At 36.2% G+C, this 27753-nt stretch overlaps 1 protein-coding gene across 1 annotated transcript in view; it reads left to right on the top strand.

Annotated features, from left to right (window-relative positions):
* LOC114098059 (EGF-like and EMI domain-containing protein 1) overlaps positions 1-27753 on the top strand; it is a 610754-nt gene that overhangs the window by 45879 nt on the left and 537122 nt on the right. The window contains exons 2-4 of the mRNA XM_071614923.1: positions 13169-13303; positions 15960-16069; positions 17517-17621. Coding sequence (XP_071471024.1) covers positions 13169-13303; positions 15960-16069; positions 17517-17621 — 350 coding nt within the window. The remainder of the gene's footprint in view (positions 1-13168; positions 13304-15959; positions 16070-17516; positions 17622-27753) is intronic.

The following is a 27753-nucleotide window of genomic DNA, read 5'->3' as shown; positions in this document are numbered from 1 at the left end:
AGGTTCATGTTGTTTGTCCAGTCATGGGGGTTGAAATGAGTAGTTCCTAGTGAACGATTGTTGGATAATCACATATTATGTTTGCCTACGTAATATAACTTTTAATCAAAAACTGAATTTTATAAATAACTTGTATCATGCAGAACATCTCATGCTATCAATTGTGTGTTAAAATCTGAGCAACATTATTTTTATCCATTCCTCTACTGAAGGGTATCTACGTTGGTTCCACAGTTTAGCTATTGTGAATTATGCTGCTATAAACATTGACGTGGCAGTGTCCCTGTAGTATGCTATTTTTAAGTCCTTTGGGTATATACTGAGGAGAAGGATAGCTGGGTCAAAAGGTGGTTTCATTTCCAGTTTTCCAAGGAATCTCCACACAGCTTTCTATATTGGCTGTACCCATTCGCAGTCCCACCTGCAATGTATGATGGATAATGTTGGACTTCATTATCCAAAGTACATATGTGAAGACATGAATTGGTGTGAACATACTTTATATACAGAAATATGAAAAATTGTTCTCTATATGCTTAATAAGAATTGTAATGCATTGCGCTGTCATGTATTTAAAAAATAAAATCAATAAAAAAAGAAAAAAAAATCTGAGCAAATACATGGTACATGACTATTTTCCCCTCCATTGTTACAATGGGCTTTTGTTGGAATAGTCCTTTTGATATCCTGTTTTTTTTTCTTAATTCAACATTCAATTTAATTTATAATCCAATAAACCAGGAAGTCAACTTAGAAGTTTCCAGTTTTATTATTCCTCTAAATGGTTTTAAGATCAGGTTTCAGGATTGTAGCACCAGCTCTTGAGGCTCGGAAATGGGAGGAACTCACTGAGCAACGGTTTTCTGACTTCAATAGAAGGAGGGCATTGGAATATTTGATAATATTTAATATTTGGTATTGGAATATTTGATAAGCCTCCCAGATGATCAGGTGCTTATCACAATTCAAGTATCATTCTTGATTTGGAGCTATGACTGAAGACTGTCTCTGGACACACCTCAGTTGGAATAAATACACATCTCATGATGGAAAACTGTACAACAGTGAGTCTGCCACTAGAGACAAAAGTGGATCTGAATTTTGGCCTTTTTAAAGTGAAAAAAGTTGAAATTTATGGAAATCATCTAGTTCTCTTCCCCTTTTCTGGTTCTCTTTTCCCCCTTATCTCCTTTCTACTTAATGTCTCCTCTTTTTCTCCCCTGTCATCATCCCTCCCCCTGCTCTCTCCACACTTTGTGATAGTAGAGGCAAGATGGTGGTGTGGTCAGGGTTGACTTAAGACTGCTTGGAGAGATGTGGGAGCTTCTGACCCAGTTGATAGATCTCTAGGGTATAGTTTTCAAACTATAACATAGAATCACCCAGAAGTGTCTAAAACCCAGACTGCTAGATGACTCCTCCAGAATTTCTGATTTTGTCCATCCAGGTGGAACCAAGCATTGGCATGTTTGAAAAGTTCTGAGATGGTGCTGATGCTGCCAGTCCAGGGATGGCACTTTGTGAACCATAGATTTTAGGAGATTCCCTGTGTAAGAACTGGTTATTACTGTCTTAAAAAGTAAATTTGAAAAAAAAATATGTTGAGGAATGGATTCTCATTCTGAATACCTATGTTTCTGTGGAAGATTAAAAAATCTTTTTAAGTGTTTTCAGAGGAGACAAGAGATTTCCCAATAACTTATTCAAGTATTTTTTCAGTGGAAAAAACACATCTATTATAAAGCCTTTTCCTGAAACTTACCTTATCTTTATCTCAGACACTTTGGCCTTGGAAAGGTGATATTATATGGTAATTGAAGACAATTATCAGTCTTCTCTATTCTCTCCCACTCTTGTCTCCAGTACAAGCAATGTATTATTTTAGTACCTTCCTACAGTCCTTAATTTAATTTTGGTGAAAAAAAATGATGTTGAAGAGTAAGGGCAATTATCTTTGATGAAAGAAGGCTAAATTCTTTTAACCTGCACAAGAAAGATGTAACAGAAGACATTTACCTTCCTGGAAGGAAGATTCTTTGACCCAAACATGACAGGCAGAAGTGACTTTAATATAGCATGACTCTTTCAAGTATAAAGCTTTATATTAGAGATTCCCATATCGCCAATTGTGTCTTCCAGTTAATAATTAATGGATGTTATTATACTGTGTATGTAGAATAGATGTACAACCTTTCCTCAGATATCAGGGATAAATCTCAGGATTTAAATTTTTTTCATATTAAAAATCATTTTAATTGATAAATAAAATTTGCATGTTTACTAGGTACAACATGTCCTTTGGAAATACATACACATTGTGGAATGACTGAACCGCTGATTAGCATATGCATTATCTTACATCCTTTTGATATTTTTTGTGATGTGAAGAGTTAAAAATCTATCATCTTGATAATTTTCAAGAATGCTCTCCACTGTTATTAACTATAGTCACTGTGGTGTACAATAATCTCTTGAACAAATTCTTCCTGTCTAACTGAAATTTTGTTTCCTTGGACCAATATCCCAATATCTTCCCTACTTACTCAACCTCTGGTTATTTTAGTCTCTACTTTTGAGTTTATACAGGGGATTGAACCCAGGTGTGCTCAACCACTAAACCCCAGCCCCAGCCCTTTTTTTATATTTTATTTAGAGACAGGGTCTTGTTGAGTTGCTCAGGGCTTCCTAAGTTGCTGAGGCCAGCTTTGAACTTATGAGCCTCCTGCTTTAGTCTCCCAAGTCACTGGGATTATAGGCGTGTACCATCATGACTGGCTCTGAGTTCAACTTTTTAGATTCCATTTGTAAGTGAGATCATATAACACTTGTCATTCTGTGCTTGGCTTATTTCAATCAACTTAATGTCCTCCAGTCTCATCGATTGTTGCAAATGACAAGATTTTCTCTCTTTTCTTTTTAAGGCTGGAGAGTGTTCTGTTTTGTGTGTTTATGTGTGTGTCTCACATTTTCTTTATTCATTAGTCCACTGATGGGACACTCAGGTTGATTTTCTGTCTTAGCTATTGTGAATAATGCTGTAAAGAACACAGAAGGGCAGAGGTCTTTAGCATAGTGATTTCATTTCATTTGGATATATACTCAGAAGTGGGATTACTGGATGATATAGTAGTTTTGTTTTTTTAATTTTTTTTTTTGAGGAATGCCCACACTTTTCTCCATAGTGGCTGTACTAATTTACATTCCAAGCAATAGTGCACAAGGGCTCCCTTTTCTCCACATCCTCTTTAACACTTATCTTTCATCATTCTGATAATAGTCATTTTAATAGAAGTGAGATGATATCTCATTATGGTTGTAATTTGCATTTCTCTGATGATTCGTGGTATTGAGGATTTTTTCATGTACTTGTTGGCCATTTGAGTGTGTTTTTTGGAAAACTGTCTATATTCAGATCGTTTGCTCATTTTTTAATTGGGTTGTGTTCTTACTGTCAAGTTGTTTGAGGTCCTTATATTGGATATTAACCTCTTATCAGATATATAGATCACAATTTTTCTCTCTCACCCTGTAGATTGTCTTGTCACTTTGTTGATTGTTTCCTTGGTTGTGTAGAAGATTTTTAGTTCGATATAAATTAATTTTCCTATTTTTGCTTTTGTTGCCTGTGCTTTTGGCTTCGTGTCCAAAAATGCATTTCCCAGGCCTGTTATGTGTAGAGCTTTACTCTTATGTTTTCTTTACTCTGTGTAGGAAATCTTACATTTAGTTCTTTAATCTGTTTGGAGCTGATTTTTATATGTGATGTGAGTCAGGGTCTAGCTTTATTCTTCTGCATGTAGATATCCAGTTGTCCCAGCATCATTTATTAAAAGAGATGGTCTTTCACCATAGTGTGCGCTTAGTGTCTTTGTAGAAAATTGACTCTAAATACTTGGATTTATTTCTGGGCTCTTTATTCTGTTCCAGTGGTCTGTGTGTCTCTTTTTAAGCCAGTGTCATGCTGTTTTATTTGTTATAGCTTTGCAGCATATGGTGCAATCAGGTATGATGATGCCTCAAGCTCTGTTCTTTTCCTTGCAGATTGCCTTACCTATCTGGATTTGTTTGCGGTTCCATGTGAATTTTAGAATTTTTTTCCCTGTTCCTGTGAAAAATGTCATTGGAATTTTGGTAGGGATTGCATTAAATCTATACACTGCCTTCAGTACTATGAGCATTTTAAGAATACTGTTTCTTCTAAATCAATGATTATGGATTACCTTTTTATTTCTTCCTCATTTTTTCTCATCAGTGTTTTATAGTTTTCAGTATATGGGTCTTTTGCCTCCTGATTAAAGTCAGTCTCAGTTGGCTTTAATCAGTTGTCTCCTCTGCTCTTCAGTATGTGTGGTCAGGTTAAAAGTCATTTTATGGAACATGAGGCTTATAATAATATGAGGCCATCCGTTCAAAGAATAAAATTATATCCTGTATTTCAAAGTTTACAGAAACATGTACTAATATGAAAACATTTTTCAACTTCTTTCAGGGCTGTAACAAGTGTTATTTCATTAACTTCAAAGACAATTCATTTCTGATTATATTATGGGCCCCTGACACAATTGTTGATACCTTGTAAATGCTCAGGGGAATCTTGTAGAGTGAATTCATGAATTCTTCATCACAGTATCTTCAAAGCAGTGTGCTTTCCATTATTTGTGAATTACTTGATGTCACTATGTATGACTTGAGGTTGAACATACATTAGCACTATGAACCTTTTTTAGATAAAGAAAGCACACAATCTAAATCAATCAGTTTTTTTCTCTGTAGAATCAATAACATATTCATAAGGGGCTTTCTGTCATAGGCTCAGGAGATGAGCAGTGAAGACAAAATGGTGCAGAATCATTCAGGCCAAAGAGATGCCAGCTGGACACATCTGGCAAAGGAGATGCAGGGTTGGCTGCTTGGAATTCTGTAGCTATTGTTGTTCTAGCTTCTAATTTTTTCAAGGAGACATTCTGGGAGTTTTTACATGGTGGAGAATTTCTATTAATGAAGTTCTTGAGTCAAAAAAATGTTGGTGAAGCTTTAGAAGGTCAGGTTAGGGAGGACCAACAAGAAGAGACACAGTGGCCTCTGATCCTGGAGCTCAGCCTGGGTGGTCAGGATTAGTTGTCTCCTTTGCTCTTCAGTATGTGTGGTCAGGTTAAAAGTCATAACTAAGATGGCAATAAAAAAATAAGAGAAATCTAAGTAGTTGCAGTTTTCTCTTGATTAAGATCAATATAGTGGCTTCTTCGGTCTTCCCAGAGATTCTGAAAGGAAATATAATAAAATTGGATGATTGTGGAGGTAGGCAAAACATTTAAAAGGTTTATTTTTCAATGATTTGATTTGAAATTGCAAGGTGATCATTTAAAAGAAAAAGAGGCACATTATTAGCCCATTATATCCCAGATCAATATAGACCACCCAATTCCTTTTAAATAGTTTATGCATCAACGCTAATAGATTGCCCAGGGAAAACAAAGTATCATTTATAATTGTTATTTGAATATTTTATGTAAAAGCTAATCTTCTGAAGACTTAGAGAAATCATTGTAGATTAAAATAAGAAATAAAGATTTGCATTTATAAGATATTAATGATGGTTCTGAAATTGAAGAACCATTTAGTGCTGGGAGAAATAAATACAAATTGTAACATCTATCTGATGGAGTTTTGTTTAGATTGCTTCTGGTGATAAACCATCTATAATAATATAAATCAAGGGCTGGTGTTTGCCATAAATTTGCAATATTTAGCATAATTTTCGTTTGCACTTCATACTAAAGTGACACCAAGAAATATGAGATTAATAGTTAGTTATTAAGTGAAAATGACTTTCATGTCTGTAGTCATTTTTAGAAACGGTTACGTGTAATTCATTTAGGGAGCAGAGAAAATTAATTTGCAGCTGTGGAGGGATCTAGCACATTAAAACAAAGAGGGAAGTGGCGTTTGGTAATAAACTTTCAAAATACGAGGGTGGATTCATTTTTTACCCCTCATTTTGATTTCTCTATACCTTAAGATGCCCCTCAGGTCATTGTACTTTTGTTGATACCAGAATATTATACCAATAGCTTAGGGAGCAGGAAAGTTGGTACCTGTGCTTCAAATTCTATCCTAACACTGGCCAGTACAAGTTTATGCCCACCTAAGGGGATAGAGGGTCGGACAGCAGCAGTGGCCAGTATTAATTTTAATTAGTGTTTTCATTAGGAAGTGTCATATTGAGTTGTGATTCTTTAAAAAAATGACACACTATCTGCTTTTACTTATTTTACTGTACTACAGATCAGTAGTGATTGAAGTTAAGATACTATAGATAATATTTCTTTGAGAAATTTAGCTTCTGAATTTCTTTATGAGCTAAAAAGACATAAAACTAATATTTCCTAAGCACATTTCACGTGTCAGGTTCTATTCTGAATGCTTTCTATGTCTTAACTGATTCATATTATCTTCATTACTGGTGTCTTGCTCAGGCAAAGTCACACGTTCCCTTATTCAGGGTGAATACCTCATTAAATAACTTTCCAGGCAGCCATTGGACTAGGCTGGAAGCACCTATATTTTAGAGGAGTAAAATGATCCTATTTATGAACTTAAAAAGGTAACTTAGGACTTCAGGTGAAAACGGTATCATAAATTCATATTTTGAGGCTTCACTTATTAAAATCTATCAAAGCTATATAAAATATTTTTAACATAATAGTGGTAAAAACAGTATTATGTGAAAACCTGAAATTAAATCTCTAGAGGAATTTGAAAAGGTATGGAAATGCTAAGCAGCAGTGTAGTAGGCTCCTTAAGCTCTGGGTCTGGAAAACAGGCAGAGGTAGCTCCGATTTTAGTGGCCAGGTGCCAGAGAACAATAGTATCTCAAAGCCAAACTCACAACATGAAATGAGGAACTGTCTTTTCCTGTTGTCTCTCCTCCCTGCCACTGCTGTTTGGGACAGTGATTTTCCTGAAGCTGACAGCTCGTTCTGGATTGGGACACCCAGGGTGACAGTTGGAGGGAACTATACCAATCTGCCAGGGCTGCTGGTTTGGAAGAAGTTTCAGTGTGCTGGAATGTGACACAGGACTGTATTTATTTTTATTATTGTTTTTCTAATTATTAAATTACATTGCTTGGTTCCTTTTCCCCATTTTTTACAACATATCACTAGCTAATTTCAAAGCTGGATAGTCCCTTTGAGTTATTAGCTTATTCTAACTTAGTTTAAGATTCAATTTAAAATTCAAATTTCAGAACCTGGCTTCTCCTTTCTGACATCATAAGCTAGAAGTGTAGCCCTTGTAGCTTGAAGGAATTATCAAGGGCTAGGGCAAGAGTTGCTTGTGGTCTGGGTCCCAGGCATCTCGTTTTTCTCCCATTGTTTTTCTAATGACCCTAGGTCCTCCTGGGTTAGGAGGGGCAGGGAGAACAGGTTAAGGATGTAGACTTTCTGCTAATGGTGGAGATGGTGCCTGACGTTACTTGGCTGTGGTCTGAGGTTGGTGCCCTCCATTTTAGGTGGTATATATACCCAGTGTTCTTGGAAGAAGTGTGTACAAACAACCCAGTCTACCTCTAAGGGTCATTGCAGAGTGGGCAGCCCGGTGCTTCTTTGGCTGCCAGCAGTGGTCCACATGCTCAGCTCTTCTTTGGTTGAATGTGTGATCCCTTGATGCAGCAGCCCTGTGAAGTCTGACTGCTTCTTCTCCTAATCTCTATGTCTAGTACATGAATCCAAAGGAACCCTCCTAAGGCTGGGGGAACTGAGATGGGGTGAGAGCTTACTACAGCTCTGTAAATCCTATTTCATTAGCTCTTTTATCAACAAGGTCTCCTAACTTTAATTAACAAATCTGTAAACCCAAAATTGTCACTCATTTACCTGGACTCCAAACACCAGGGAACCCTTGCAAAAGAATTGCAAGAATGGGCCTATTACTTTGCACTTTTTCAGTTTAGAGCTGAAGGCTCTAAACAAAGATCAGCAAAGATCAGCCAGGGCAAAGAGGCTGGGTTCTCTTCTGGCTCAAGGTCAACAACTTTATTCCTTTCCCCCCATTTCTCAGTCTTTTATTGTAAGGGGAAAAGAGAAAAGGGGGAGTAGATGTTGATAAGTAACAGTGAGTCTAGTTTTCCAGTCTTTAAGAACTTCACACAGAGAGGTGTCTTACAAGTTTTCAGTGTCATTCTCTGGAATGTGGGGACATTTAGTGCCTTTTGCTTTTAGCTCTTGTCCCTGGTCACAATTCTAAGACAGTAAGAAAATGTCTCCTAAAAATCCTTTTGCCCTTGATAGGTGAGGAGAGAGAAAATAACTTTTCAATCAAGACAAGCCTGCAAACTAGTAAACTAGTCTAAAAGGAATAAAGAAACTAATTCCAAGGAAGGCAGCTGTCAAAATCACCAGACTACCAATTCCTGCAGAAATAAAAATAACTCAAAATTATGAAAAATGTCAAATTATTAAGTGTTAAATCCTGTAAGGAATAAAGCCAAGTATACCTATATTAAATATGAGATGTGTACGTTATAAGAAAGATAGCTGAGCTTGGGACTTGGCAAGATAGTTTGGTGATTTAATCAATTACTAACTGTTAAAGTCTCCCTTTCAATCTGGGTATAGTGGCACACACTTATGATCTCAGTGACTTTGGGAAGCTTAGGCAAGGGGATTGCAAGTTCAAGAACCAGCTTTAGCAACTTAGTGAAGCCCTAAGCAACTTAGTGAGACCCTGTCTCAAAATAAAAATAATAAAAGGTTGGGGCATGTAGCTCAGTGGTTAAGTGCCACTGATACTGGGTCCAATCCCCAGTATAAAATAAATAAATAAATAAACAAACAAATAAATAAAGATCTCCGTTTTAGTGTGTAATTTGGTAGTTAAAAGTTGCTATATTTTTTTCTTGTTTGAAGGAATGTACAATGACTACTGTGTTTCAGCAAACCTATCAGACACTACCTGGCTGTGCTGTTATTCAATTCTGACATTTATCTGGCATTAGCACAGACCCCTTGGGTTAAGGACATGACCCTCCACACAACTGCCTTCACTAAAAGTGACAAGTCTCAGGAGGTCCCCAGGCTGCCCTTGCTTCTTATCAGCTACAAATATAGTGTTTTGCATGACCTCCTCAGGGTCAATATGGTAGTTTGCTATAATAACTCATAGCACTCAGGCATTGTAGTTGTTATTATATGCCAAGCTTCAGTGTCCAGGGTTTCTACTGGGGTTTCATTACACAGGTAGTCAGATGGGTTGCATTGTTGGTCAGTGATTTAACCCAAGTTCTAGACCCTCTTCTGGCCCCTTCCCAGAGGCCAGGCAGCTAAAAGTTTTTACCCTCTGATCTTGTGGTTGGATTTTCTGGTGACCAGCCCTCATCCTGAAGCTACCTAGTTTCCCATAAGTCACTTCATTAGCATTAGAAAGATACTCCTATCACAAGGCATTTTCAAGAGTTTTAGAAGCCCCTTATCAGGAATTTAGGATGAAGATCAGATAAATTCTTCCTTATATCACAAGGAATAATGTTCAATTCTATCACAGAGAAGGCATATAATATGTATAAAATGTAAAAGAAGCCACTAAAATATTAGAATTATAATATAGAACTATGTCAAAGAAATTGTGCAAAACAGAACATAGGAAACATTTTTCATCCCAAAGACATAAGAGAGAGGGAAAGAGTTAATGCACACTGCTGGTAGATAGGAGCCACAGAGGGAGATGACACTAGTCCATTTACACTTGTAATGAAAATGTGTGTAACTATATTTACTTTACCTATTAAAAGACAGAAATTAACAAATTAAAAATTTAAATGCAGCTATAAACTGATAAAATAATGTATGTAATACCTAAAGTAACAGAGCTAGATATAACTAAGAAAATGTTAATCAAATGAAAGCCAGAATAAAAATGTTAACATCAGACAGACAGATTTAAGATAAATCAAAGCAATGCAAAACATGTCATCATGAGTTAGGAGAAACACTGTGTAATGAAAGGAACCATTTACTAAGTATATCCAATAATCATGACCTTGTTTATCTTCAACAAAATAGCTTAGAATATGTAGAGAACTATCAAAATCACATGTAGTATCCAAAATAACTCATGGGGAATCTCAATAAATATCCAAAACAAAGCAGAAGAAAGCATTTATTAAGTGTGAGAGACTCATCAAGAAAAACCATACCAGCTTGAATGTAGGGGTCTGTGTTTGTGTGTGTGGGGGGCGGTTACAAACATATATGTCCATGTTTCTGTTACCAAAGAATGCATAGTGTTAAGTACACATGTATGCACAACATTTAAATACATTTAAACAGAAAAGGACTTGATTGTTTCAAAGTACTAATTGGTGGTAGATATTTTTATACTCATAGATTTTGAAGAATTAATACCATACATGACAGTCTTTGACAGTCATGTATAAAAATTTAATTTAATACTCAGTTTTTCTGTGTGTTGGAGGAAGGAAAAACCATTCTGCTATAGACCAAGATCTGAGTGGTGTGTGAATTAATTGTTACAAATTAATAGGAGAAAAGTTTGTTTCACACACATGTGTGAGTATCCTATAGGGAATAGGTCACAGAACAGAGAATTTATGTACCCCTTAACAAGGGGCTATTTGATGGGGCTCATTTAGACAGATTTTTTTTGGAATGTCCAGGTACCTAAGGTGAGTAACCTCCCTGGCTGGAGTTGGGAAGAACAGAGGCTAACTAACTCTTGGAAAGTTTTGCTATAGAAAAGCTGTAGCTAATGCCTGACAGAGTATCACAAGCCCAGCTCCACATCCCAGCTATAGAAATGTATACAAAAATCAGAGCTCTGGAAGTCTGTGTGCATTCCTGTGCACTGAGAATAAAATCCAAAGTCTTTGGCCTGGAAGGTCTGCCCAGTTCACCAAGTACCCCATCATTTGAGCCATTTTGGTCTTCTTTCATAGCCTTAGGAAGACAAGCATTTTTTCTTACAGCACCCCTACTCACTCTCCTCCTTCTGCCTGAATGGCATTCTCTGGCTCTTTTCCCTGGCTGTCTTCTCTTCATTGTTCACCTCTTCAGCACAGTCTCTCCTCATTAATGAGCTCTAATATGCTTCCCTCAATTCCAGCTCAGCTCCCAGATATTTTTACCCTAACGTGTAACATTTTTGTATCTACTTGGGTGCCTTTTACTTTCTTTTCTGATTATTGATAAATATGCAGAGAATGTGGACTTTGTTTTGTTTGTAATATTTACAGCTGAAATGCAGTGCCACACACAGATACCTTCTCCTTCACCCCTGTGCACTTCCCAGGCTCTCAACTGCCAGTATACATTTCTTGGCTTTGAGGACTCACTTTGGTTTCTAGATGCTAACTCTTGTACCACTTTGGGCCTGAAATTCCATGGAGGAAGTATCCCTGGACCAAACACCAATAGGAATTAGTGTATAAATGCTTAGGGTCCCTCACCCTGTTGGAGAGACAATGTCTGGCTCCATGATGCATCTTTTATTGGCTGGCTGTTCTTCTGTGTCTCATTTTATCACTTGTTGATCAGTGTTTTATGTATCTCCTAAGAAAACTACTTATATCCAAGTCCTTATTTGGAGCAATGCTTTTGAAACATATAATTACACAATAAGTATTTTTTGAATGCATGGATGGATGAGTGAGCAGATAGATAAAAAAGAGATTCAAAGGGGAGGTCAAGGTGGGATGATGTGTAAGGTTTCAAACTGTTGACAAAAATACAGGTGCTGTGAGCACATTCTAATTAGGGATAGTTGGCTCACAAAAAGCATGTAAGGCCACATAAAGGTGTATGCATGGCAGTTTACAAAAAAGTCTAATATGGAATTTTTAAAAGCTAAGATTTTCTTTAGGCTTGCTGCCCAATTCTTGAAGATTTTATAGATGCCTGGTTTATGTGCAGTTTTTACACTTCCTGGTTTTATTACAATATTTACCTAAAATATTAAAGTGTGCTATGCAAACTCATAAATAAAGTTCATCATGAAATTTATTCAATTTAAGTGAGTTTAACAGTCCAAACAATCGCCTTTTAGAAATACATCTGGAAGTGAGAATTGGGCTGTAAGTGAAATCAGATGGTGAGATTTAGAGCCACAGGAAAAAAGTGATAACCAAACGAAACTGCAATCACACTTGATGATGTAACTGATAAATGGTGTGGGAGGCACTATTGGACATTCATCAACATTATTATTGTGTCACTGGACAAGTTCACAGTTTTGTATTTTTGGGGGATGCTGACTAGAGCTCCTGACCCAGAGCTCATTGGTTTTCAGCAAATTATAGGTGTGGGAGACTCAGTCAGACTGTGACCTTCCTGAAGTCAGGAAGCTTTAAGTCTGAATCATTTTTCACATTCTCAGTGGCATCAATGCTTGGCTTGACTGGAATGTATAAGAAGTAGGAGTGGTTGGACTACCTTGCTATTATAATGAGTAGTATTCTCCAATGCAAAATGATGTGAACTAGCAAATAATTCATCATTAAGAGTTCCTCAAACTACAAAAGGAGATTATTTTAAAATAATAATTCTGATACTCCAGGCTTCCAGTATAATCTAGCCCTACTCATTTAAAAATTAAAGATGGCTGGTCTAAAATCCTGTAAAATGGTATTAACTTTTTATAAGGGGATATTACTATGATGCTGGTTGAAAAATATTTGTGTTTAAACAAGCATTATATGTGAAATCCAATTAAATGTTCAGATGGAAAATATTGTTCAGAAATAATTTCCAGGAAAAATTTAACTTCTTTTGATGAATTGGCTTGCTTTTTCTTCATGGGTATTGAAATTTCTAACATACTGTTCTTTTTCAAAATTTTGGCTACTAAAGAACTCAGAACTTAATTGGCGGCTCAATTTTTCTACCCATGTGGGAAGTTATGACTTGTATATTTGCCTTTTAAATTTTTTCCTGGTCTTTAAAATCTAGTCTGATTTTTTTTTTTTCCTGGTACTGGATTTTTTAATTTTACATTTAATTGACCTGCTTAATTTTTTTTTTAGATTGCCTGTATTTTTCTCTTAATATATTTTTTAAGCCATGAACTTTTTATGTTAAATAGAAAAATAAATGATTTGTGCTTTATATATAAAACATATATATTTCTGACACAGTACTGCTGTTCTTTTTTCAAGGCCCAATGTTTGTGAAGAACAGCTGGTGACTGTGGTGGGACTGGCGCACCCCTGTGTTCGGGCCTTCACACACACCGTCAGGCTCTGGAAACAAGGCTGTACCGGCCCACCCTGGTGCATGGGTTATGAAAGAAGGTGAGGGTGCTTTCTCCTCTTTTCATGTGATTATGACTAATGAAAACCAGAAGCCTCATTTGCTTCTAAATATTTCATCCAATAAATTTGGGGAAATAATTGCATGCTTAAGTAAATGAGCGTAAGGTACACTCACCAAGAACTTTCAGAATAATGTATTTTCTTCGGAGACAGAATGTACGATCACTTCACTTGGGCTTCATTTATGTGTGAAGTATTTTAGGCTAGATGCCACTAATTTTACCTCATGACATGATACACCATTGAAAGCCAAAGATCAGAAGCCTGACAGAAACAAGGAATATTGTGTCGGTGTGCTAAATTTAGCACGACTTGGATCCAGGGGATCTACAGTTGTGAACCATCCTCTGACCTGCCCTTGTACTCTTGTAGCACTTTGAAACCTAGAGCTTCTTTAACTTTATTATGGCCTTTGAATTAGGATTAACTCGGCAGGCTGGAAGAGGAGAGAAAAGCCAGTGTCCACAATGCTTTCTGGGAGCCAGGGCTTCCTGCAGATATTTTTTTTTTTCTCAAAGTTTTAAAATAGTTTTTAAAAACATCTAAGAACCTATTGATACAAACTGTTGCTGAGGGATTGAGTTTTATGTAAATCAGTCAACTGAATCTGAACTCAAGATACTTAACCTTAAAAAAAAGTGTAGTTTCAGGTTAATGAAGAATTTAGTATTGATACTATTATTGCCAGTGGAAAGTTGGGGACATTTATAAATAGCTGGGTTTGCCATGGTAGAGAAATATCAGAACACTTACAATATAGAACTATGTACAGTATGATAAGACTAAACAGTTTATGATTGGGGATATTTACATATACTGTGTTGTGCACGTGTGTGTGTGTGTGTGTGTGTGTGTGCACATGTGTGTTCAACCTTTAGGTGAATACTCTTATTTTTGGTCCAAACTAAGCATATTTAATTGACATTTAGATCAGAAAAATTTCCCTGACTTCTACTTGCTCTGTGGTCTTACACAAAAATCCTAGATTGTTCTGTGCCTTAGTCTGTAAAGTTGGAAAAATAATGCCATGCATGGGTATTATGAGAATTAACTGAAAATATATTTAGCACATGTGGCACAATGCTTGGTACATGATAGGGACCCAATATATTTTAGGTAGTATAATGCTGTGGCAGAAAAATTTATTTTAAAATAAATTAGAATGGAAACCATACTTACAGGGCATATGATTTATTCATCAGAGTACTTGTTTTGTAAATGGTTTTTCATTTAGATTTTCTCTACTGCTCACATGAGGTTTAATCATTGTTGGTATTAGTCTGAGCCAAAGAAAGAAATACCTATTCCTTATAGATATGCAGAATTGGGAAAAGGAAATATAAATAAGTAAAACAGATTTTATATTTATATTCTCAAGAGCTTAGTAGTTTTAGACATTCCGTGTATGACTCTGGGTTCAGAGTGGTGGCAGCATTGAAAGATGCTTGGGGCTTTGTACATTACTATACAACCCTATACTTATATTCTAATCAGAGAGAGACACTCTGAAATATTAGGTTATACTTCCAGGTGGTAAAAAAAAAAATGCTATGGTATGGCCAATAAACCCTATTTTTGAGAGAAGAGAAAGAGCATATTCATTGCCAGGGGAGAAAGAGAAATTGGAAGAAGTAAAAAGTAAAATTGACCTTGAACAATGAGGGAATTTAGGCTGGAATGTGGGGGGAAGGTGTCTGAAGGGGACAGAATATGATAGTGCTTTGGGGAAAAATAATGAATATAACATTGATCTGACAGAAAGGAAATCAGACTGGAGATATTGGTATAATACTCTATTGGTAGGTCAGCGCAAATACTTCAGTGTTGTTCCTGGTATCTTCCCTAAGGAGCCTTTTTAAGCTTTTCTTTCCCACAATTTCCCCCTCCCTGTGAGACTTTAGCATCGCATGTATATTTTATATCTATTTATGTGCTATGCTCCTTTGGGGGCCACACACCATTGAATTAGTTGATTATTTTCATTTTCCCTTGAACTAAAGACTAACTGTCGCCACCCTGCACGTGACAGCACCATGGTTGAGATTGTGTGCTGTAGTGGAACCAATACCCGGGGATCTTCAATGTCACATTGAAAAGCATGTATCCATAATCTTTCAGGGTTTCTTGATTCTCTTTATAATTTTGGGTTTAATTCTCTCTCCCACCCCTCAATTTTATAGTTGTAAATGGACAGAATGCCTTTATTTTACTTGTTATTTTTTTAATGTGGTGCTGTGGATCGAACCTAGTGCCTCACACATGGTAGGCAAGCACATGTAGTCCCTGAGCTCCAGCTCCAGCCCTGAGTTTAATTCTTGATAGCTTGAGTGATCCTCAGGGTATTTTTTACTACAGCACATAGGGTCCTTCTTAATTTTTATTACCTATACTTATAATTTATTTTGGTTGCCTATGTAAAGAGGTATATGTGTATAATATATTGAGATTATATGCACATGTACATATATATAAACATATATACATGTATCTCTATATCTATCATCTATGTTTCTGTCTTGTTATATATGATAGGATTTGAATTGGAGAGAGGGATTTTTTTTTTTTTTTGAGTGTGAAAACTTTGCCTTAAAAGGAAGCATTACATTCCCCTGATCCAGATTCTTGTGTTCCTTAGGACTCGGTACTATACCATCTACAGGCAGGTATACAACAGGGAGCAGCAGACAGTCTACAGGTGCTGCCCTGGTTGGAGCCGATGGGATGATGAACCCGGCTGCCTACACTGTAAGTTATAATTCTTCCTGTCTAACTTTCTGTCATTAGAAAGAATGGTTTTGCTCTGTGTTTGACTTCAATCATCTTATGCCTGTCAAGTTTTCGGCATCTTTAGAAGCACCACAGTTCACAGCATCTCTTTGGACTGAATATTCACACATGACATGTGCAAAAATGCACAAAAAGCCTTTCTGTTAAGCGTTTCTAATGATAGGTCACGACTCAGGACCTATGGAAGTGCTGCTTTATATTCTGTCTCTTTATTTAAAAGACAGTTGATTTAAAGCCAGACGGGTTCTACCTTGACTTCCATTTCTCTTTTCTGTTTGCCCCTTTCCCATATCATCAAATTTGTAATCCACAGTTGATTCAGAAGTCCAGAGGGAAATCACTGTACTAAATCTAAATGGGATTTCTCCACTTGTGCTTGTCATGATTAATTGCAGAACTCTGGAGGCAGTTTACTTTTTAAGATGAGGTATGCAGTCCTCTTACAAGCCTCTGGTGCGGGTGTTTCAGAATCTTTCAGGTATGTTTGACAGCACTTGGGCAGCAGAACTAGTGGCATTCTGTAGTTCATTCTTGCCAGGAGAAATGGTTCCATTTAGCGGCTCCTTTACCTACATTATGTGTTTATGGTTATTGTGAAATCCCTTAAAATGCTTCCGTGTGTTGCAATCAATGCAGCGCCACAGCACAACAATTCATCTCTCCTGCTCTGCTGTACCTGAGGGATTTTTGTTGGCATCCTGCTTCCTTCCCTAGTGTGCTTTCTGCTCTTGAAATGTCTTTGTGAGGTTGCCGCGGGCTTCCCATATTAAGCAGGCTTAGCATTGAGTGGTGCAGCAAGGGTCACTGTCTATTTACATGAAGCGCAAGGCCACTGCAGCTGACTGGTTTAAGATCATCGAAAAGAACTGCCCAACATACTATTTCACTATGTTATGAATTTCTGGAAATTAACAACTATGAGATGAATTCTTTATGTTTGTGGTAAGGTACCTATCACAGTCCTTTGCCTCTGATTAAGAATCAGTAATTCATTTGATTTTTAGATTGTTTTGACCACACAATCATCTTATCCATGCATTTTGACCACACAATCGTCTTATCCATGCAGACTTTTTAGATTAGTGCTTATCAAATTTGAATGTGAATGTGGATCACCTGGTGTCTTGTTGAAATACGAATCTGATTCAGTGGACCTGGGATGGAGCCTGGAATTCTGCATTTCTGCAAGCTTTCAGGTGATGGGAATATTCCTACACAAGGAATTCTTTAAAGCTTTGGACAGTAAGGCCTTAACTTGTAATGAAAACACTCTTTATCCATGCTTTGAAGGGGCTAAGAGAAATGTCTAGAATATGTTATATTAACAATATGGAGCCCATATTCATGATTTTCTTTCTTTCTCTCAACTCCATTCTCCCACCCTGCTTGATTGCCCTCCTTTTAGCTATCTCTGCTATGGGAACTCATTTCAACAGTAGGAAATGCTCAGATGGTGAAGTCCAGAACTGCCAGTGTTCACAGGGATTTCACGGACCCCACTGTCAATATGGTGAGTCACCAACAAGACCATTTATTATGAGTTGGAACTGTCTGCTTTGCTTTTAAGGGACAGCCAGTTATGTCAATGCAAACTAATGGCAGGGTTATCCCTTTGGGGATTGGTGAGCGTTTAAAATGAGCCACTAAGCAGAAACCTACAACCTAAAGTGTAATCAGCCTCACAAAATATGCTTTGTAGTTTAGTTTTAATTATTCACTATAAGAGTTCAAAGGGTAGCAGTAAGTACAAAATAGTCCACTTTGTAAAGGAAATGGCAGCTTAATAAGAAAACCTCATCCTGACCTCAGATGTTAAATCTTTCACAGAGCCTTGCTTTGAAATTGCTGGTACAGTATTCTTCTGTGAGATCTCTGTGGTTTATGAATGAACAAAGTGGGATTAACATGAATTCATTGTATTGTGGTACTTAATACTTTCATGCCCTTAATTTGAAAAGTTCAAAAATAAAAACTCAAAACTTACATGATTCTCAGTTTCAATACTTGCTTGGCAATCTGGTTTTCGAGGTTGGTATTTTATCAACTGTCAATTTCAGTATATTTAAGATGTTTCCTGTAGTACAGGAAAATTTCAGAATGGTCAATTATTGGTCCTTAACTGCATCAGCCATGAGATGGGATAGTTTCAAAAGGATTTGCTTTGACTTGATCATTTGATTCTAGTCTCCAAAGGATATGGGTGCACCTACAGTTAGCTTTTTAGAGGAGGAAAAACAAAACAAAACCTAGCTGAAAGAAGTTGACGGGACAGATGTAAAGAGTTATCCAAAATTCTGCATTTATTGTCTTCTACTGATATGGGTTTCTTCTTTCTCTACTATTTGGATCTTTATAAATGAAATTGGAAGATTGCTAAGAGTTCATCATTCATGTCCATGTGTTCCTGCTGCCCTTGGCAAAAGGTGAAGGCTCCTGTTTTTCATGGGTCACCTCAAAGCTATTCTTCTTGTAAATTAATCCTGATACTCTCTTCTGAGTTGATTTTTTTAATTAAAATTAAAATAAAACTGCTTTTTAACCCCAATTTATTCTTTGACTATGGAACACTGATTCTGAAATAGAGGTCAGTGGATGCTTTAGAGCTACAGGATGTATCTTCAGCTATTTCATGATTTTAAAGAAGTAGCAGAAATTCTACATCGATCCAGGATAACAGAGTATTTGTCTCTAAATGAATTGTTTTAGCTGCGTGTACAGCACTGGTTTCCTTATCTCGATCAGTAACTGTGACGGCTAATTGAACATATCATTGATTCATTAAGAATTTTTAAAAATTAATTATTACTTTATAAATGCTTTTGTTTTGGTAGAAGCAAATCTTGCAAAACATTAAGTCCCATAGGAGAAAGGTAATGAAGGAGACATATGGTAATGATAATGATCTGGAAATCATACCTGAGTTAATTTATTCTTTATTTTTCATATCAGTACTTGGATATTTTGATTATTCTAGCATCTTAACAACTTTTATACACCAAAATAATTAATATGCTTTCTTAAGTTTATGTAGGTAGATTCTTTTTTTTTTTTCTTCAATTTTTGGTTGGCGAAAATCATCTTGCCTTTCCCACAGGTTTATGGACCATAAAGTTTAGTAGTCATGAGAACCCCAACCTTACAAAGTACCTTTCTAGTCTCCATTGCATTTTTCAGTATCATTGTCCAAGTGTGCTCCCCTTTAGATTTTTAACACTGTTCCTTCTCCCAACATGATAACTCCTGTAGAATTTTAAAAGGAATTGGTAAACCCTGAGAGTTATTCAACCTGAAATGGTGGGAGCTCACACATTTGCTACATGGTATTACTTTTCATCTATCAAAATAAAAGGAGATACAAAAACTATGTGAATTTAAGGGAGTTTTAGGCAGGCATTTTGAAGACTTTCTAGGAAATCAATCAAATTTGGGAAAGAAGTTAAGAACCAATTAAGAAGAAATGGCATTAGCTGAGACTTGAAGGAAGATTAAAAATTAAAATCAGCAAAGACTATCTTTAAAAGGAATGTACTTGATAAAACATATAGTCTATCAAGGAGAATGATTAGAGTCTCGCAAAAGATTTTCTAACACAGTCCTTATCCTGTGATTGTATTTAAGTTCTGGGTTATGAGCTTAGAACCCTTGGGCTGCTTGATGTGCTCTCATTCTCTCTCTCTCTCTTACAATAAAATAATTATAGTGATGTTTTCCAAATTATATAAATAATATAAATCTCACAATAAAATAATTGTAGTGATGTTTTTCAAATTATATAAATAATAACTCAAATGAAAACAAATTGAAAAATTTCAAATTTAAAAAATGCCAAGTTAGTTCTTAGTGGTTCTGACCTGATTTTTGGTATCAGATACTTCCTTCAACATTTTATTACTTCTGTTAAACTTATGAGTGTCCCATTGATATTTTCTAAGTTTGGGTTTTGTTTTATTTTCTTATCTATTATTTGACCACCAAGCATTAAGCTATATTTTATGTTTGAGGAATTCTGCTTAAGGAGGATGCCTGTGTTCAGGAAATCCTAATTGTAAAAGATTGACTTTTAGCTTTCAACTTTGAAAGCCTAAGAAACTGATCACCATGGAAGATAATGTATACAAGATTTCAAATAAAACAGATATATTTTAGGGGGAAAAAGTCCAGTTAATAACACTGCACAGTACTCCTACCTTTAGAAAGTGATGGTGGTCATCCTCTTAGGCACATTTATTCTTACCCATATCTTATATACTGTTTTGTCATGAGTGCTCTTCTTTTCCTTTGCCTTTTCTTCTCTCCCCATCCAACATACTCTCCCCTACCGAGTAACAACTGGCTGAATACTCCTTTCTATCTTTCTCTTAACTCATGTTGTCATATACAAATAGGTGAATAATATTCTTTGATACCAATTCACCAGAAATTTGCAACTAGTTATTTTATTGTAAACGTTCATTTGTTTCAACTTAAACTTCTTTATTTTTTTACACAATAATCAGTGCTTCAGTAATATGGTGTTTTAAATTTTGTGGGACAGAGTCCCTATAGTGGAATGGTTGATGATGTCAATGTATATTTTAAAAAAAAAAAGTTTTTTTTGGATACAGGGAATTGAACCCAGAGACACTTAACCACTGAGCCACATTCCCATCCCCTTTTTGTATTTTATTAGAGGTAGAGTCTCACTGAATTGCTTAGGGCTTGGCTGAGTTGCTGAGGCTGGATTTGAACTCATGATTCTCTTGCCTCAGTATTCCGAACCTCTGGGATTATACATGAGTGCCACTGTGCCCAGCTGTTTTAAAATTTCAATGTGCTTAAGAATAAAAATATTTCTTTAAATTATTTGTAAATTTTTCTCTTTTTTTTTGTGCCTCAGAAATGGCTTTACCAATTTATTTTTTAGAATGGATTATATAGTCTAGTTGAATCCTAGTTATTTCCTTCCTTTTTTGACATATACCAAGTTTTCCCTGCATCTGCATCCAAAACCAGCAATGTGATACAGTATCTGTGAGCAGGATTATTGTAAACATGGATTGCTAATATAGGGTAAAGTTGACTTTATATGAGATATATGGAAAAAAAGAAGTTTTAAAAATAAACCAGATGGCTTTTTTAAAATGGAGAAAAGACTCTAGTCTTCGAGAGAGAAGGGACATGCTAATAACTGAGAAAAATGCTTGAAGTTAATAATGATTCTAAAATTGCTGATCTACTTAACTCATTTGAAAAATCTGCCTCTAATAAGGAAAAATGAAGAAAATGAATTTGGACAATTAGGAAGTAATGAAGAGCTTTCTAAAATAGCTATTGATTAAAGGAATCAAAAGGAATACTTTGAAGATTTGAACACATGCAAATCAGGCTAGATAGCTGGTAGTGAAATTCTTTCACTCTTTTTAATTTTATGGATTCAGGCAGAACAACTTGGAGATTCATTAACTGATTTATTATCACGCACAAAGTTACACCTATTTTCCTCACTACTTATTCCATCTTCCTTTTCTCAGAAGTCAAGAAGACTTCCTTGGTCAGAAGTCAAGTTAAATAAAAATACCCCTCTGGTTTAACATAAGTCTCTGAGGTCTCTTTCTTTTATTCATATATTCATTCATTCCATGTTCCAGTTAGTAAATATTGGCATAACAGACTGTATGCTAGGTATTTCAGACACCAAAACAATTAGGCTATTATTAGTGTGGTAGGAAATAGAGACCAGGAAGCGAATGATTAGAATACAGCTCACAAGTACTGTGATGAAGGATGTTTTTGTCCTAAAGGAAATAGGAGAGGGTTTATCTATGTCATGCAATGGAGGTAAGGGAGTTTTCTCAAAATACTGGAAAATAAAAATACTACTTATTCTCAAAGATAAGCAGAATAATATGAAATTTAGCAGAGTGAATAGTGCATTACCCAGAGACATGAAAGAGTACTGCAAGTTCAATGAACAACAATAATAATGAAAGTAGTAGTTCTTTTGCCTGCAGTAAGAAATATACATGGAGCATGCCAAAATATGGCTTTCCTCCCCAACCCTCCCAAGGTCAAGGTCAGCAATTCCTTATTCTTTTTTGGTACAAACCAACTATTTTAGAACCTTATACACAAGTGACTGTGTAAAGGGATTCTGCCAAGACTTACCTTTCCCCAGTTCATTCTCTGTCCAGGTGGTCCTACAGTTGGTGTCTTGAACTTATGGTAATACTGATTGGTACTCATTCTCATGTGCTTATGGAGGAGTTCCCAACTGTCTGCATTACTTCAAAGTGTGGTGTATGATGTTTAGGCACACAAAAAATTCTTGTTTCTGGAATGTTAGGCAGTGACATGGAAAAGTCCTCAAGAGTTCTGAAGTTGAGGTTGGGTCTCACCATTAGCTGCATGCATTATCTTGGAGAAGGCATTTTATATTCCTTGCCTCAATGTTATCATTTGTAGAAAAACAGCTTTAATTTTCCTTAGCATCTGCCAAGCATCAGGCATTATTCTAAACATTTTAAATGAATTACATTATTAATATTTACAGGTCTATTATGTGAATATTCTTACTTGTCCCACTTTCATACCCAGCTAGGCATACAAATTTGTTGAAGGTCAGACAACCAGAAAACAGAAAACATGGGTCCAAATACATGCATTCTGGCTCCAGAGCCTGTAAACTTCCAAACAATGATGGCTTTTTAATAATATTTAGTATAATTATGTATCTTCCAGGGAGTTACTTGTGAAGAGTTCTATGAGATAACACACATGATTTGGAAAGTATTATCTAAGCAGTGCATCCTTTTACTGATTCTTTGAGAATCATAAGGGAAGAGCTCAAAGTGAGAAAGGAAATGCTCTTACTGTTGCTTTGTTTCCCATCCTGTGGGAAATCTGAGCAAATCTTGAACATTGGGCCATTGGGTAGATTGTAGTCAAGGAGTCTAGTGGACTCTGTATGATCCATCTTTTCTGCTTGGATAGGAGTTTGAATCAAAGGATTATATAAAATTGGCATTTCCTTAAGAGCATTTTTTGGGGGAAGTTTATGGTTCCCCTACCTCCCTCACCCCAAATTTATATATTGAAGATCTAGGAAAGTAATCTTATTTGGGTATAGGATTGTTGCAGATATAATTATTAGTTAAGATGAGGTCATACTGTAACATATGGAGCTTGATTGAATCCAATAAGACTGTTGCCCTTATGAAAAGGGAGAATTAGAACACAGAGGTACGCATGCATGCAGGGAGAATACCATGAGAAAATGAAGTTGGAGATCAGAATGATGCATCTGATACAAGCCTAGGTACACCAGATTTCCAGAGAATTACCTGAAGCTAAGTGAGAGGCATGGAAAGTACTGTTACTCACAGCCCTCAGAAAGAAGCAACCCTGCTGACACCTTGATTTCAGACTTCCTGCCTCCAGAAATGTGAAACAACAAGATTTCATTCTTAAGCCACTCAGTGTGGTACTCTGTTACAGCAACACTAGCAAGCCAGCATAGGAAATTTAGAAAACATTGTCGCTTTATCCACAGCTTCATTTCAGCAGTTGGCCTATTGAAACAATGAAAATGGGGAAAAAGTGGCAGGGGGTTTATAAAGAGCAAGTCATGCTAAGAAAACTTGATGGCTTATTTTAATTGAATTATAAAATTAGTCTGGAAAGGCAATTTATTTGGAAAACGTGCAAAAATCATTAATTGATGACACTTAATAATGCAATTGAAAATGAGCATTGTTAGGAAATATTATGAAATGAAATGCAGGTTATATTGCGGAGGTAAATTGATATGCATTCTTAGCATGAACCAACAGTGTTAAAATCTATAATTATTTTGTTTGTCACACAAAGATGCATTGTATGAGAGCCTAAACCGTCAGCAAGGTTCTAGCAAGTCCATATTAAGGTGACTTTATTCTCTTTATATAACTTGACAGAGATTATGACAATATTGATAGGTTTTGGAACCAGTATGTTGAAGTATGATGGACCATTTATGAGGATATTCAAACAGGAAATATCTGACCCCTTCCTGTGTACCCAGAAAAAGAAAATCCGGCTGTTGGGAACCCATGCAGAAGATTTACTATCCTGACACTGATCTGAAAAATTGAAGTTTTAGAGATGTTTTCGTTAACATTCCCTTTTAAATATGGTTTGCGTGGCCATTGTTAGCACTCTTTAAATGCAATTTTAAAATGTAGTCTAAAAAATGACTGCATAATAATCATTTGATATTTGCAAATACAACAGACTCAGAGGAGAATGACCTAACACCATCCAGGGTTATTTGATTCTACATGGTATAATTAGTGATGAACTAGAACATGTTGAATGTGGATAATAATGATAATTATAGTTAACTCATAAAGCACGTATTTTATACACTGGGAGCTCTCCTAAGTGCTCTGCATGTGTTGCTTATTTAAGATTCACAATAATCCTATAAGACAAGTGCCATTAATAGGCCCCTTTTAGAGATGACATATTTCTTAGCCTGTTTCCTATTGTTAATAATACAATACCACAAACTGGATAAATTATAGAAAAAAGGGATTTATTTTGGCTTCTGATTCTGGTCCAAGGCTGAGGGGCCATATCTGACAGTCTCTAGGTGGTACAGGACTTCACAGGGCGAGAGAAAAGCAGCAAGCCTGAGACTTGGCCAAACTGTGTTTTACAGGAGACCTGCTCTTGAGATAATCCATTAATCCATTGATCCATTGGTTTATTAATTGCATGATTGGGTCAATCCATTTGTAAGGGCAGAATCCTTACCACCTCTCAAAGGCCCCACATGGGGCCTTTTAATATCTCATAATAAGGATTAAATTTCAACATGAGTTTCAGAGGGAAAAAGCCATATTCAAACCCTTGCAATACAGTGGAAATAAGAAGTAAAGCAATTTTCCAGAGATCCTACTGGCTCCCAAGTTCATCTTTTTTACCACTATGTAATGCTCTTTCTTTAAAATGGAAGAACATTCTATTAATTAAAATATACTTGATATAATTCCCTTGAAAGAGTTATAGAGGATTTATTTTTAATGTTCAAACCTGTGCTTAAGAAACAATATTCATTTATTAAGTATGAGCTAAATTATTATCTTCATTTAAAAGTTTGCTCACTACACATACATGTATTGAGTGACTTTTTAGGACCTGGGGAATACATAAAAGCTTTGCTAGTGAAAGCCCACGTTCTGGTTATGGAAGTAGGAAATCAAATCCTTATACTATGATAAATAGCATTCTCAGAAATAATTCAAATTGCCACAGGAACCACGTCCTGATGGGAGTTGTGGTAAATAAGACTGAAAGTTTATGCTACAGCACAGATTATTGTCATGGTAAATATCTTGGATCTCAACTCTGGATGAGCAATTACACTGAAGATTTTAAGATGGGGCATTCATTGTGTGTGTAAAGGTATATTTTTAAAATGTAGTTACAATACTATGGAAATATGGTGAAATCCCAAAGGAAAAGAAAATGTACCATTGCAATGGTCAGATCTTATATGGTCATTGTGTGTGTGTGTGTGTGTGTGTGTGTGTGTGTATGTATGTATGTATGTATGTTATTGTTGTTTTAAATCAAATTTCTCTTATTCTTTCAGGCACAAAGTAAGACTTTAAAATGACTTTTTTAGATTATTGACTTGAGTTTAAATCGTATTTTTTCTTAGGGAACATGATGAACATAGTGTGAAAGAAGGGATCTTGAGTAAGAAAAGGGAACACGCTTTATTAAGAAATCAATATTCTGCATTCACTATGTTTTGGAATAGTATAGCTAAGTTCTTGTCGTTTGAATTTGAAGTATGTGATATGTGCATGCATGTGCGTATGTGTGTAGTGAGATTTTACAGAACCTTATTTATTTTTGGGTATACTGAGCTGGAAATGCACTAACAGCATAATTTGGTTTGGCAGTTTCACTTAGTTATATTTGAGACCATCAGTTCCTTATTCTACCATAAAAGCCTTCTAGTAATGTTGGTATATGGAATGGCACATTCCATTCCTCTCTCCTAGAGTTTAGGCTGGTCATTGTTATGAACTTTAAGTATAATAAGCAATCATTAAAATCCTCTTACATGATTAGGGTATCTTATGTTGAGTAAAGAAAAATGAAACTTCCAAGATTCTCTGCATTCAAGAATTTCTGGTGAGTCTGGCATTGAAAGGTAGGGATGGGAGCAAGCACCTGGTGGTCCTGTCACCTCAGAGGTGTTCTCCAGACAGGAGGGTGCCCTGGGGTCCTGGGAACCCAGTTCACCTAGGTATTAGCTCTTTTGATTTAATAGTGTATTTCCTGAGAGAGATCAGGAGACTGGAGAAGACAGCCCAAAGTTGAATCCTTTATCATAATGTAAAGAGAAGAGAGCAGTGAGAGGAGATTTGAGAAGCTAAATGATATTGTAGGTGCACATTTAGCTGCACAGGTTAGGACACTGTTCTTAACAGGAGCATTTGTGGTGGACACCCTCTTACTTATCGGTCAAGCATAGGAAAACACTGAATATGAATAACATAATGAATTATTATTGTGTTTTTAGACATGAATAATCTGCTTAACGTACTCTGTTTCTCAAAATTTATTCTCTGGATCACTGTTCTCATTGTATTTTAAGAAGTATTACATGAAATTAAGTTTCTGTGTTTAAATATGTTTGGGAAATGCTGCATTATATAACCTTAAATAGTGTTCCTTTCTGTAGGACTTTTCCAGAGTCTTCAATGTGCTAATTTGTATTGTGACTCCCACACAATAGTGTATTGATTCTGGTGTATTTAAACCCATGTACCTTTTAAAGCCCTTTTAATGGGGGTATCTTGACTTGAAGCATTATTATTTTGGGGGGTGTACACACACACACACACATATAATAAAAAAGTAAAAGTTATTTTTCCAATCTGTTCAACTAATAATAACACATTTGTATAGTAGTGGGAAGAAGACACATTTAACAAGGTACTTTCCCATATGTTACCTCATTTAAGCTCACACCCACTCTGTGAAAGAGTTCATATTATTCCCAAATTAGAGTTGAGGTGACAAAGACCCAGAAAGCATAATTGATTTGCCCAAGTCACAGCTTGTGAGTAACAGAGCCAAGACTTCAGCCCAGATGTTAAACCCTAAAGTTTTATGGTATTGCCCCAGAGCTACTGGGTTAAGCAGGGCTTGCGGTGGTCCTACGTGCTCTTTCTTTTGCTGCGCTGTGCACTGGATGAGGCCGAGTGTGGCTGAGGGCTCCTTTCTCATCCTTTTCCTTTGGGCCCTCTTGCAGTTTTTATAAATATATTTTTTTTCTATTTCCGTTTCTTTGCCCATCAGAATTTAGTTCAATTGCTTCTTTCAATAAACACCTTCAAACTAACGAATTTGTGGACACTGCTGATTTACCATATTTGCATTTTAATAGGGGCTCCAGAGGACAGGAAACCTAAATGGTGATAGATCTGTTAGTCAGCAGGTATGTAGAGGAGCTTTGAGGAATCCCCCTAAATGTGCTATGAAGGCTGCTGTTCATGTTGTTTTCATTCTGAGTTGTGGAACAGGCTGTGTCTTTCCCCTCCCAGGCAAGTGCTAGATATTGGTGGTAGTTTGTTCCTTTATTATTGCCCATGTGTAAGACTTCC

Source organism: Marmota flaviventris, chromosome 8 (genome assembly GCF_047511675.1).
Source record: "Marmota flaviventris isolate mMarFla1 chromosome 8, mMarFla1.hap1, whole genome shotgun sequence".
Classification (NCBI taxonomy): Eukaryota; Metazoa; Chordata; class Mammalia; order Rodentia; family Sciuridae; genus Marmota; species Marmota flaviventris.
This window is presented reverse-complemented; position numbering and strand designations above follow the sequence as displayed.